Source organism: Dreissena polymorpha, chromosome 8, assembly GCF_020536995.1.
Source record: "Dreissena polymorpha isolate Duluth1 chromosome 8, UMN_Dpol_1.0, whole genome shotgun sequence".
NCBI lineage: Eukaryota > Metazoa > Mollusca > Bivalvia > Myida > Dreissenidae > Dreissena > Dreissena polymorpha.
Window position 1 is genome coordinate 90122416 of NC_068362.1, and position 14960 is coordinate 90137375.

The following is a 14960-nucleotide window of genomic DNA, read 5'->3' on the forward strand; positions in this document are numbered from 1 at the left end:
TCTTTGCTGCATTGTATGAAATTCGGCTTTAATGTATAATTTTTCTTGCCTATTTTGTGTTATTGTAACATATTTTATCAATATATTACAATTAAACACTTATAAAAAATCGTATATACCCGCTTTAAAGATCCGTAAATTATCAAAATCAAAAAATACTTCATAAAATTAGTAATACCAATAAAAAAGTTATTTTATAACAATAGCAAAACATTTAACTCTAAATTTGGTGTGGTGACATTGCTTTAACGAGATATAAAAATGCTCTTTTATTATTTTGTGCGACAATATATTCCATTTAAATATTCCACGACAATATCAGAACATTTACGAGCAGGCGCGAGATTGGCTCCAGACTTTGTTGCAAAAATGACGTAGTTTTCATGAATATTCATTGTATTATTCATTGGCGAAGCTCAAGCGAGGAAATCTTGCTTTTAGCAAGAAAAAGAGAGAGCATGAACAAAGAAAGTGAATGAGTGATAATACATAGCTTTAAAGAGCTGATTAAAACACGAATGGGGATTTCTCATGATTTTGAGCGCGGATCTAAAGGAAAGCAAAGGAAAGTCCGCCGAAAATCATGCAAATAAACTTTAATAGAATGAATCTGATCCTGACTCGAGATCATTCGTAAAACGAGATAAGATGACAATGTGAAACGATTTTTAGATGCTAAAAAGTTGCCGGATATTTGTTTATAAACGTTATCACACCAAAGTTACTTGTTTTAGGTTCTTCCTATTTTAAATAACCTTCGTATAGCACTACAAATTTGCATGTAGTTCAGTGAAATGATGCTGATTAAGAAAATAATAAATTAGATAATATTTGGATATGTGCCCATTAGAGGTGCGCTACCTTAAACTATTATTATTCATGAGGTGCTTGTAATAAAGCAAGCAATAAATAAATACTCCAACATGTAATATAAAAAATAAAATTGACCCTCGACTCTCACATTAAATTGATATGACGCGCCACCACACTATGCCGCTGTTAATATTGTCCACTTATTATACACTAAAGATATTGCCTGATAGCAGTACAAGGCGGAATTTCGGCATACCCACACACAATTACTATAGCATATCGAAAACATGAACGAAGGCTTTGAAAATATGATAACCATGTAAGATTAACCCCTAATACTCGCCGCAGTATCGTTTGAAGAATAGTGTTTTTGAAGATGTAATGGATGCAAACGCGTTTAACCCAGCGTGTTCAAGTTTATGTAGATTCTTTCATAGCAACTCCAAGTTATCAATCAATGTGTCTGTTAGCGCATTTAAACAATCACTCTTTTGGTATATACATTATTATATACACATAGAGACATTTTGGCATTATGAAGTGTCTTTAAAAATAAATATATATGGTTGTGTATGTCCGTCTACAGAGAATGTCTGGTAGAACATGTCTGTTAAGTTTGGTGTATTTACACGAAGTTCGGTCTGGAAAACTGGGCTTAACGCATGTGCTTTAAGGATCGTCCCATGTTAGTCTGTGCAGTTAACACAGAATAATTCGGGACGAGACTTTCCGCCTTGTGGAATTTTTTGTTTAAAGGTTAGCAAGAAAATGTATCGTCCTTGCTTATCCTGTAGGGACTGCATAGGCTAATCGTGTAAGAGAATTTGCGCACATTCATTAAGCTCAAATTTCATAGAACTGAGCACGTGTTATTTGTCATGTCGTGTCTATTTATAGATCATGATATTGATGACCTGGAGATGAAGGTTGTGAGATACAAACCGGAAGGCCTTGATATTCTCTGCAAGAACACAAAGTTCTCCAAGAAAGAACTTCAGATCATGTACAGAGGGTTCAAGCAGGTACGTTTGCAACTTTGAAGCATTCCTGTGTTTATAATGCTTATGCCTTCAAAGTGTATGTGAGCTAACACAACGAACCAAATAGGCATTCGATATATGGGCCGTGCTCTGTGAAAAGGGGGTTTTATGCACGTGCGTTAAGTGTCCTCTAAGGCTAACCACGAACGACACTTTACGCATAAACATGATTATTGCTAAGAAAATACATTATTTAAATAGAACATATCATACATGCGTTGTTTATTACATTATTTCTGACACGAAGGCACAATTATATATATTAACTAATGAAGAACCAATTGCCGTGCAAAACGTTCGATACTTAAACACATGGGACCAATACGCTCTGTGTAGACAGATTGCTCGTTGTTAAAGTTCCAGTCTACAATGCGTTTGAGTGAATTCAGTACAGTCCCTTTTTGTATCAAGCGTACAATAACGTATATGATCCATAAGCGCAAATCCTTTTCGAACATTAACGTTGATTTAAGTATTTCGTACAATTACGTTAGTTTAAGGTGGACTAAATTTTGGTTAGTGGGGTTTTAAGGATCAAGGTATTCAAAAAGTGTTGTCATGTTGACGTTAACTAGTGATTATGATAATACTCGGCAAAACATGATATTTTGGAGTTTATTTTGGCATATCTACGTCTTATGATCATTTGAGTTTTATCTAGTATTACGATATCTCGAGTACATGTACTTACCTTGAGTGCAAAGTATCACGTTGCAAGTACTTTGATCGACTACCTACAACACTGCTTGTATAAGAATGCTTCTGCAGTGGAATTTGACTCGCCCAAACACATAAGTAACGATATCGTTAAAGTTACAGCGATTATACATGTATTGGGTTAGCATTCCAGCATTGTTTAATCCCATTTAACACATATCGAAACTCCAAGAACTAAATCATGACATATTTTATTGTCTTAATCCATTACTTTTGTAACTGAAAATCAACTATAAACATCATGTGATTATTACAGCTGTGGCCCTTAGTAGGGACCTAATCTTGGAGTAGTTAATCGAACACGACCTTATAAAAATGATTTTAAGAACTGAAAGAGCAGATATATGATCGGCGACTATAATGTATAAGCTGTTATCACAGTTTGTAACTGATATCAGAGACGATGTCAAACATTTTAACAAAAAAAAGGGTAATTTGGGAAAACCTGCGGAAAAAGTCGCATACTGATAACCAATTACCAGTTAACATTTGCGACCCTTCAAAAGGAAGGTCACGGTACCATACTCGGTCAAATGCCTTAGCGATATCACAAATAGAGCTCTGCCATCCTTGCCGTCGTCAAGTGACGTTATGATTTTATTGTTAATAAAATTGTATTTGGTTTGTCGTAGAATCGCCCTTGATGAGCCCTGATTGGAATGACGAGATAATATAAATAACAATAACGAAGTTGTTTAATAGTTATGAACGCAGTGTTCCATAAGATTAACAACGTTACTTAGTAATTAGTATAGCCGGTGGCTTGAAGGTATAGAGGGGTCGGATGTTTTAAAGACATGTGAGACATAAGCTTATTACAAGCTTTTGGGAAAGTTGCGGTAACTAACAACGCTTAAAACATGTGGCTAGAGAACCAATTACTTCCTGAACACTTTTGTTGGGTACTTTTGAAGTTAATTTATCAGGTCACAGGCTTTTTACGTATATCGCTTCTAAAATCTTGCGGAGAGATTCTAATTTCTGTTTAGGAAAGGTGTGTTATAGTAGAGTCGCAAACATTAAATAATGTTAGCTTTTAATGTGCATATTTAAGTGACGTGATTTGACAAAATTAAGTATACGACTAGTTAGTTTTATTGAAATGTTGTCGAAAAATGAAGATTATATAGATCAAATGATACGATATTTATTATTATTATGCGTTAAATATCAAACATGTAAATTGTAATTTTAAACACAGTTTATTGTTTCACATGCGCGTCGTTAAACTAGACAGATAGTCATATGACTAGATGAATAAATAGACACTTATCTATATCCCCAACACTGTGCACATACTTACATTCTTTACGTCGTTGTTTTTAGGAATGCCCAACGGGAATAGTGAACGAAGAGACGTTCAAAGAAATATATGCTCAATTCTTCCCACAAGGCGGTAAGTTTGCTTTGTATTGACATGGCCCTTATTATTCCATTAAATGCATATAAATAAGCTGTGTTTTGAGAAAACTTGGCCTAATACATTTGCGTATAGTGTTGTCCTCGATTAGGCGGCTGGGTCCTCACATGCTGATCTAGGACGACACTTTCCGCCTAAATTGAAATTTCGCTTAAAAGACTTCCTTAAAACAAAACAAAAATACCATAAAAGCTGATTTCACAGGCTAATCTTGGAAGACTCTTTACGCACATGCATTAAGCCATCTTTCCCAGAACGAGGCTTAGATAAATGATAATGTCCATGTTCTTTGATCGCAATAAAGCCGACATAATAAGATCGGAAAATTTATGTTGTATAATCGAATACAAATACTGCAAACTAAATGTTTGGAACTAATGGAAACTGCAATTTATCGATTAAAATATTATAACGAGTCTCCTTGTAGTTACATATATTACAGAGAGACTCGTTATAATACTGTAATCGATACATTGTAGTTTCATTAGTTCCGAACATTTAGTTCGAAGTATTTGTATCAGTCCAATCTTGTGCTTATGATAAATGAATACACGCACACTGACTTATGCACGATTTTGTGAATCTAAAATGAAATATATAACAACAAATGTTTTTCATACGCCAAACCAATGATGGTTAAAATGTCTGGTTTAGTCGGAATCGAATCAATGGCGTGATACAATTTGTTATTGTGGGATATAATTAGTGTAGTATGCTATGTTGAATCTATGTCCTGAGAGCTTGCTTGTGTTAAAAGGGATATTAATTTCCGCGATCTTTTTCTTTTCTCTATCATAAAGTCTTATGTCCAATGATTTCAGACGCGACTGCCTATGCTCACTACGTGTTCAATACATTCGACCATGACAAAAACGGGTCCATTAGCTTCGAGGTAATCGCTTTCTTTATATGTGTTCTCTCTCTTTTCTATCTCGTATGTACTTGGTTGTGTCAAATGTTCAATGTATTTTATCGAATATAAGTTTAGAGCCCTTAAAGAGGACATGCTAACTGATGACTATGACATTGATGCAATCATCACTTAATGTAAGATAAACAAGTTAACTTATATGTAGCTTACTGCGATCTGTAAATTAAACAAGTAAATAAAAAGTAATCTTGCCGTGGTCAGAAAGATAAACATGTTCTATAATGTTTACCTTACCACTGTCAAAATTAACATATCTATTGATATTGGCTTAGTCTTTCCTAGTGTTTACCGTGTAGTAACGTAATGATATATTAGGGGCCGTTCATAGGAAGTAAGTAATTGAATTGTTAGCATATATCGTTGCTATATAAAATAAATATGACTTTCTTAGGTAAACAAATATATATTTCTACAGTCAGGAAAACCCCCAACACGACATAGACTCTTTTTTTAATATTAGCCGTGTTCTGAGAAAACATAGGTTCATATAGGCTCACTTGTTCTGTGAAAACCGGGGCAAATGCATGTGCGTAAAGTGGCGTTCCGGATAAGCCTGTTTGGTCCGTATAAGCTAATCAGGGACGGCACTTTACGCTTTTACAGAATGTTTCGTTTGCAGGAAGGTTCCTCAAATGATGTCAAATATAGGTGGAAAGTGTAGTCCTTTTCAAGCTTATCTCGGAGGACACTTTTCATATGCCTTTACCCCGGTTTTCACAGAACTAGTCTAATATGAATAGACATCATAGACAAAAATTGAAAAAGCCGCGCTCAATACTATCACACAATATTATGACGTCCGGACGGAAAATATACAGCACTTAAACATCGAACTGGATAGCACATAATTATTTTTATCAGTATAAGTATCGTCACTAATAATATAACTATGAACGCTAATTATACTCCTATGGCCCTCCTCCCAATCCTCCTCTTCGTCATCATTAACCCATTTATGCCTAGCGTCTAGAAAAAAGGCTTTGGCAACTTGGCAAACAGCGTAGACCCAGATAAGACGCCGCATGATGCGGCGTCTCATCAGGGTATGCGCTGGTTACTAAGAGGAATTTCTGTAAGAAATAGTCTCAATATGAAAATAAATATCCAAGACATGCCTAATTTTGGAAATAAATTGATCCAATTTAGAAGGATGGGGGAGTCCACTAGGCTTAAAAGGGTTAATAATCGCCATAATTAAGATTACATAGAGGATATTTGTTGGATTCGGTGGATTATCGATTTTAATTCACGAGTGATCATAGAAAATAATATTTTCACGAGTGGCGCAGCCACGAGTGAAAATATATATTTTATATGATCACGAGTGAATTAAAATCGATAATGCACCGAAACCAACAAATTTTCTTTTTATTTTATGCTTTTTTCACAGTTTATATACATTGTTTAAGAGTTAAACTAAAGAATTTCGTTGGGAAAATGACGTCATTTCGTCACAAAAATGACGTCATTTAACATAAACAGTGAAAATGATCGAAACTTTTCACTGATAATTTTCATTGTTTGAAACAGTGAAATTATCAGTTTTAATTCACTGATATTTCTCTATAAACCACAGGAAATAATAAATTACATTGAAATGCTGTATTACCGAAGGAGTTCGTGATGGGGTTGTCCGTTCTCGCGAGGGGGACACTTCTAGAGCGGCTCCAGTGGGCGTTCAGCCTGTATGACGTCAATGGGGACGGCATCATCACTAAAGACGAGATGGTGGACATCGTGGGGGCCATCTATGAGATGATGGGACGCTTCACCCTGCCGGCAATTGACGAGTACAGCGCACGGGAGCACGCGGAAAAGGTGTTCCAGGTATGTTGAGCTGTTCGCACTTTGTCATTGTAAACCTAGACGAATGAATTTAAATGGTAAACACGTGTTGTGTGTAAACACGTATTCCAGTTACTCACAAGTACACCACTTTTATACTAGATACAAGCATGATGGTCGGACATTTGTTTGAACAATAATCCCCTATGCCCACATTCTTCATGTGGGATGCCGAGCAGTTAATTCTCAAATCTCGTATGAACACTCGGCGAAGTACTGAATGAATGAGTTATTCGAGCAATGCTTCATTCGTATATATGGGATTTTAAGTTCATATTAAAATAAAGAAAATTCAGAATATATACAAATCAAGTAAGCAACTAAGTTTGTCAAATTTTAAATGTATTATCGTTATTTCAGAGAATGGACCTAAACAAAGACGGTGTTATATCATTTGAAGAATTTATGGAAACGTGTAGAATGGTCAGTTGTTTTCACATTTGATGATATGCTTCTCTTGCTAACGTTTGAATTCCGGAGTCTTTTCTTGGCTTTAAATACAATTTTATCCATGCCTGCATATACCCATCAATACGCGATGGACGAGGAAAATCGTCCTTACATATTATTTAAAGCCAAATATCGATATTTTCAAATAAGGCTTTGTATCGATACTATTATAGACACATTAGACACATTAGAAAACAGCAAACATAAATCGATTATCCTAAAATGACCATTATATTGCATATGAATGTAATGTATTAAGACACACCTTTATTGAAACGGTTACTCGTTTGGCCTTAAGAGCAACTTAAATCATTGTTCACGCTTTAGTAACACGTTATTATAGTACGATTTCTTTAATAGCCCGACTGTCTCCATGTTTTAATGCCATAATTCTGTCCAAGGCAACGTCTACGGCGTCTTCAAGTAACAACATAAATATAACAACACTATGCGACCTCGTTTGTATACATCAATATTATCTATACACTAAATGATTTCGTAGTTGGGCCTTTCGATGGTACAATTTTATGTGCAGCTATTTGGTACATACGAGAGACATTATGTAACACAATGTTCGTTTCGAATTTTGGTTACAATCCACGCAAATGAGACTGTGTAAAGGTCTGTCAAACAGGACTTCCAGAAAATTACTCATGATTTTTTTCACCTATTCAGATTTAACACCATTATATAGATTTCAAGTTTAGCTTTGGATACAAACCTGTTGAGTTTAAAACCTCTTTCCAAATATATATTGTTACAGAAAATAACTCGGCCGATTTGATCTCACGTCTTTAAGATCATTGTATTTAGTTTAAAACTTGAAATGTTCACAGATCGTTGCATTATATTTAAATTATTATACCCCATAACAAAATGAAATAAATATTAAACGTCTTTAACCCGTTTATGCCAAACGTCTAGAAAAAAGGTTTTGGCAAACAGCGTAGACCCAAATAAGACATCGCATGATGCAGCGTCTCATCAGGGTCTGCGCTGTTTGCTTAAAGGAATTTCTTTAAGAAATATTATAAATAAAAAAAAAATATACATCCCTAATTTTGGCAATAAATTAATCGAATTTAGAAGGATGGGAGAGTCCACTAGGCTTAAATGGGTTAAGCCAGTCTGTTTGTTCGACAGCTGTCTGCAGACGTACACTTTTCCCCAAGCTCTCTGCTATTGTATCAATGTACATTTCAACTTGCAGACATTGTTCTCAAATATATAAAGTTGTTCAATATCCTGTTTCCACATGGTCCACACAAGTTTTATGTGATAAAAGCATGTGTATGATGTTTTTGTAAATCTGATTAATACTTTGACTTCCCATACTCCGTATTACTTCTTTATGTATCATCTTATGTGTTGTATATATAAATATTCAATATTATTGTTGATTTTTTTTACAGGATGATAACATAGTGCGAGGCTTGTCTCTCTTTGATACAGTGATCTAGCTTGTGGAGGGGAGAACAAATCATTGGCATCGGATTATTGTTGTTCAAAACTATGAACAGCGACAGCCATATCGAGCGCTTCTATGACAACCAGATATCTAAAGTACACAAATGAACGGATGATGATTTATATCGCGTAGACAAACTCAATATGTATATTATGTAGTCAGTGAAACAAATATTAATGAGTACTTGAGTACTTCGCCGTGACTTGACAGTGTGTGGTACATTTCCTCGTCGCATGAAGAGAATGAGTAGGGACAATAATGTTTTTCTCGTGATGATGTATACCAATGGAATAGTTATTTTCACTGTTTGGCTTAACTCATAATTCTTCGAAATTGGAATTCCGATTCGTAGATAGAATTAAATTAATGTACATCCCTCGGGAGTCCATTTTATTTTGAACATGAAATTGTCTGCAAACAAAATACCAGTGTATGTCTACAATTTAATATTCTACAAATATTAATAACAGAAAATATGTGTCAATTACGCAAAAGCAATAATATTGTTCACGTAGAAAACGAAATCCGAAACATTTTAACTCTTATCGTATATCAACTGTTACTTAATTGATAAACGTTCGTTAAAGCAAAACATTGCTTTTACACAACTCATTTAAACTGTTCTACTAACACATATTAATAGATAAAAATGTTCACATGAATTTGTTTGAACTTATCATAGCACGTGACTCGAACCAAAGCTTCATACAATCATACATACATAACGGAGAGCTTGAAGGATCAATGTATTATGTATGGTCACAATCAATTGTATGTTTATTGTAAGAATATCAATGCGGATGCCATTGTTTGTATGCATTGTTTGATTATAAAACGCATGTAAATGTGATATTTCTTTTTCATATGATATTAACTATGTATAACGTTATACATTGCAACTTGTTATTTCTTTATACAATACCATATGACGCTGGAGCACGAATTCTCATAGGTGTAATGAGGTAACGTGCTGTCCGTTGTCGCACGTTGATAGATGTGTGTCATCTACATTTTTACTAAGACGACATTTTGTCTTGGAGCGTTTGGCAATATCTCACGAAACCCTTAATACATTAAAAATAGACCACTCGCACTCAAGTGTTATAGTCGTTTTGATCCGCTGGACATTGCGATCATCGGAGCTGTAATTTGATTTCGAAAGTGATAATACAGTATCCTCTGAAATCGCAGGTGTCAAGTTTATTCTTTAGAAAGTCACTTCGTGTAGTGAACTATATAAACTTAAAATACGTCAAAATCATTTGTATGTTCAATGTTTTATAGGTTTCATTTACGTATTGTTCTCAAATCACCCTTTGGGATCACACTTTGTCAATTCCGAACGAGACATTGTTCTTACAGGTATAGAAATAAATAAAACTTAAAAAAATACTTGTTTACGAATCTGTATTACAATCTATGGTCATCTTTTCCTTTTTGTATCGCTGTTATATCAAGTCATTGTCCAGATCTGTTGTTAAATATACTGAAATACACGTATACTGGCACACGTTGATTAATCTAGAGATATACACACACAAAAGTTCATGTCTCGGCTGTATTGATTTCATGGGTGGGTATTCAATGCCTGAACCATTTACAAGTAATAGTTTGATGATAATTGTCTAAAATTGTTAGTTTAAATACAGGCGAAGGAACTTTTAGACACATCTAAACAACACTTCTCTTGTCCTTCAACATATAGTAAATTAGGTTGTATTGAATGCCAATAAATTTATACATATTCTGAGTTTTCTTAGCTTACGTCTAGATGATAAATCATCATAGATAATATTTTCATATAGCATTTAAATAAGAAGAAACATATTACATAGCACTGATTATTCGTTAGTCACATGCAAGTGTCGGTTAATCAATTGATTAATTAATTTTTTCATGTTTCAACCAAAACAGTTAAAGTTAATAATAACTTTTCTGGGAAAATTATTAACTTGTATGACTACTACAAAGCTATCTAACATTCAAAGAAACAAATACAGTATTTTTTAGAATTGTTATCAGATAGTTTATGATAATTTGATAATAACTAAAAAAAAACAAGAGTAATGAATAAGTTAACAAATTGTACCATAACATGCCATTTTGAATGTAATGATGATAGCTTGCATCTGTATTATTTTACACCCGATGTATGTACATAACGTATTTTTTATTAATAAACCGAAAACATAGCATATTTCATTTTGTATAACCACATTTTTCATAGACGTCATACGATTTAACTTGAGAATATTCAAATTTAAGTAAAGGACAAAGTTTAACAGAATTTGTAAGCAAACATTCTTATAATGATTCAGTGCACCGCCACATGTCCTATCATATTTAGAAAACGAAGAACTCTTTTCAAATTGAAATCTTATTAAACAAAGTACAAAACAACGTATTGCAAATGGTCATTGATTAACGAATTGGTTACAATTAATGATATTTTTCTCTAAACGCGAGATGTATGGTGCCTCAGAATAATATCAAGTATGTTTGTTACGTACGTACCAAAATTGTCGACTTTTGCGCCATTATCTTCTGAACGAATCAACGAATACAACCCATATTAAACGTTTGTTCTGTTCGTAACGATAACATTGCCGGCTGTATATAAATATTGCGCCGTTCTCTTTAGCACGCACATCCATTTTAATGTTATTCTTACAAATGAAATAGCCATCATAAGAAGAGGTATAATAAAGTCTGTTTTGCAAGTTCGTTGATTGATAGAGGCTTTAAAGAGAACGTTTAATTGTTTCCAAATGGTTTTGTTTTGTACATACGGTTTACTTGCTTTGAAAGGATTATGCTTTATAAACAAACCAATCCATCCAGGAGACTATACTTCATGTTGCTGATTTTGCATCATTATGTCGACTTGTTATTAAACCTTTAATGACGATTTCGAAAATATTGCTCTCTAAAATACCCTGCATATGTTATTTCCACGTATTTTAGTTCTGATTCCTTAGTATGTTTTCCTATGCATGGCCTTAATAACAAGTAAATCGTAAACGTGTGTTATTAATATATATACATTCTTTAGCACTGGAACTTGCAAAACATGTTTATTACATGTTCATATTAAGGTGAGAAAAGCTGAAATATTATCCGGAAAAAAACTACAAGTATTTGTTAATATTTGTTATATATATGCATTGTATTAATTTATTGTTTCTTAACATTTAAAATAATATATATATATATTTCTCCGATGTGTTCGTATGCTGCGTTTATAATTGATCGCTTCAAAAGATGTAGATTGCTAAATGAACCAGTAAAAATGCTTTATAAATGTACTATCAATGATATACATGTCTCTGTTATTTTATAAATCTGTTTTAGACTTTGATTGTAATAGCATTGAACTATGTTTGTATTTTTACGTTACATGTATGCGCCTTTATCATTGTGCTTTGTCCATATTCAAATGTTAAATATATGTTATTACAACACGTTACACATGTTACAAAATACAATGTTCAAAGTGTGTACAGTTTAAATAAAATATTGAAAACCATAAGGGTGTTGATACTACATGGCACTGAACAGTGTTTTAATGACACTATTTGAGTTGGTACCCATAAAGTGACGGTCCGGTGAAACTTCAATTGCGTAAAACTAAGCATTAAGCCATGATTCATTTATTAAAAGCAATTTTCAGAGTCAAAACATTTAGACATAAGAAAAAACATGAAAAGCATCGACGAAAAAGCCTTTGATAAAAAATTGGTACCGAGCAATGCTTGGTATGCGTAGTATTGGGGTTAAAACCTATTTAAAGCGCCTAAACGTTTACAGTAAGCCCAGATTTACTCACAAACCTAAATCTTGCTTTCTTTCAAATTAAATGTATATGCAATACAGTTAGTTCTTACTTAACTAGGATGAAGTTACCCAATATTCTTATGTTAACCGAAGTAATGTAACTGTTACTATCAGTGGCACATAAGAATAAAAAAAGAAAGTCGTGACTACATAAATAGCACGCTGTTGGTTGTGTCAGAGAACTGTATTATGCATATTATACATTATGTATGTGTTTTACAAATGAACCAACATTATGACATAAACTCTATCTATATTGCCCTCTGTCGGGGTGTAGAAACTTGGCTTTCCCTGTTATGTGTTTTTCATATCCATAAACTGGTCCACGCGCAGTAACTTCCCATCGTTCATTGGATTCAATGATGTTATTATGAACTATGTTAATAACTCCAGCCTTCAACGACTTTCAAAGCATAAATGGGGATCTGAATAAGCACCAGTTTCCTCATAAAGGCAATGCATATTTCAATCCACTTTTCAAATTATACCATCTGCAATCTCTCGACAGTTGTATTTATTGGCAACGTCAATGAAGTTAAGATTTTTTTCTCAACACTTCCTAAGACTATGCTGTAAATGTAGTTGTTTATGTACCTTCAACGTTCCTGTTGTATGCTTGAAATACTTCAGTGACAATATGTTGGCAGTATTAATTTTTAGAAAATTTAGTTGGAACGAAATAAGATAGACCTGTACGAAAGAAACATATATGAAAACAATGACTTATTTAAACAATATATGTATCCGTCATGAACTTACAGTAAATTCCAAAAAAAATCCTCATTTCTTACTTTGCGCGGCTGCATTTCAACTTTGCATTAATCCACTGTTTTAATTAACACTTTAAAAAACACTTTTAAAACTTTAAAACATTTTAAATCGAAAACTGCCTATTTGAAGATAAAGCCTCGTCATTTCTGATGATGACCTTGTGAGGCATATGTAAAACACAACCTTGAACTGTATTACGTCAAATGAAATAATCGAATTATTTTGTCGATGTCGAATGAACAAGACATATTGTTTTCAATGTTATTTTAATTTATTTTGGTATGTGTGATTAGTTTATGCAATAATAGTGATAATACACGTTTTCGAGGGCATCTGCAGGCGCACTCAAAATCCGTTCATGCCCGAGTGCGCAGCACCCGAGTTCAGGAACGGATTTTGAGAGCGCCCGCAGATGATCATGCCCTCGAAAACGTGTATTATCCATATAATCTCTTACAAAGTCGTGTACCTGTGCTTTCATTAATCTATTATAGAGTTAGTCATAATCATCACGATGCATATGTACTTGTATGTTACATTTGTTCTCCTTATCAATTCGCTTGGTTCAAACTGAGATGTTCAATATGTATAATTACAACGCTGTCCACATTGAACACAATAAACTGTACAGTGTGTGTGAATGTTTATTAAAATAATTTAAAACCACACTGTTTTTGCTACTACACTACAATGATTACAGGAAAATGTTTGAGTCGAATAATACAAAGTGGAAGTCTGATGATGCTTCAGTTGCATCAGAAATCTTGTATTTGCATCACTTAAAGAGTTATTTGAAACAATTGACATATTTTATGGGCGACTAAACTTTATATTGAATCGAGATTTATTATTGAACATTGTAATTTTTTGAGACACTATGAAATGAAACAAAAAAGTTTAAACTACACGTTTTATTTGAATAATTATCTTTAACGAGATAGAATCAAACGTATTAATAGTCGTTGTTCATGTCCATGATGAAGCCTTAATAGGTGTTTGAGCATGAATATAACATTTTTAGTTTAAGGTAGCGCACCCCTAATGGGCACATATCCAAATATAATTTAATTAATTATTTTCCTAATCAGCATCATTTCACTGAACTACATGCAAATTTGTAGGTAGGCTCTCCATGCTTTTTAAAAAAATATACCGATTTTTTTCAAAACCACCCTCACGCTCGGCTTTGGTCCAGTTTATTTTCACCCCTGGGGTATATAAAAGTTCCATAATTCATTCAGATTTCCAAATATGGGCATGCAGTTGGTGTGTACAGATGCAGCAAAGGTGTTTAAAGTTTAAACAAGATGAAATAAGTATTCTTTTACAGACATTTATTTTTTACAATTTTTTATCTATGGAATAGCGCCATGAAATGTAAGTGATTTCAGCCAAGTAAAAATTGGGTCGGTTAAAAACAAAGTGTCATAAAATTCAAAATAGTATCATTTTAGTTATATTTTAAACTTATTTTTTATAGAAACACTATATTCAGCAAAAATACCAAGAAATAGAAAGATTTACCGTTTACTTTTTGAAATAAAAATAAAAATGCAACATGCATCATTCGTATTTTCAGCAGTAATTTACCCAATTTAGCCATAACGTTGTTTTAGTTTTAAAAAATGAAGGATGTTCTTACAATTTTCAACATTTTAAACTATAAACATA

General features: G+C 33.4%; 1 protein-coding gene across 4 annotated transcripts in view; it reads left to right on the top strand.

Annotated features, from left to right (window-relative positions):
* LOC127842613 (Kv channel-interacting protein 4-like) overlaps nucleotides 1–9573 on the top strand; it is a 91446-nt gene extending 81873 nt beyond the window's left edge. For all 4 annotated transcript variants that reach the window (XM_052372202.1, XM_052372201.1, XM_052372199.1 and 1 more), the window contains 6 exons: nucleotides 1711–1835; nucleotides 3897–3966; nucleotides 4812–4882; nucleotides 6536–6748; nucleotides 7127–7189; nucleotides 8629–9573. In XM_052372202.1, the coding sequence (XP_052228162.1) occupies nucleotides 1711–1835; nucleotides 3897–3966; nucleotides 4812–4882; nucleotides 6536–6748; nucleotides 7127–7189; nucleotides 8629–8676 (590 nt within the window). In that variant the 3' untranslated portion in view covers nucleotides 8677–9573. The remainder of the gene's footprint in view (nucleotides 1–1710; nucleotides 1836–3896; nucleotides 3967–4811; nucleotides 4883–6535; nucleotides 6749–7126; nucleotides 7190–8628) is intronic.
* The last annotated feature ends 5387 nt before the right edge of the window (nucleotides 9574–14960 follow it).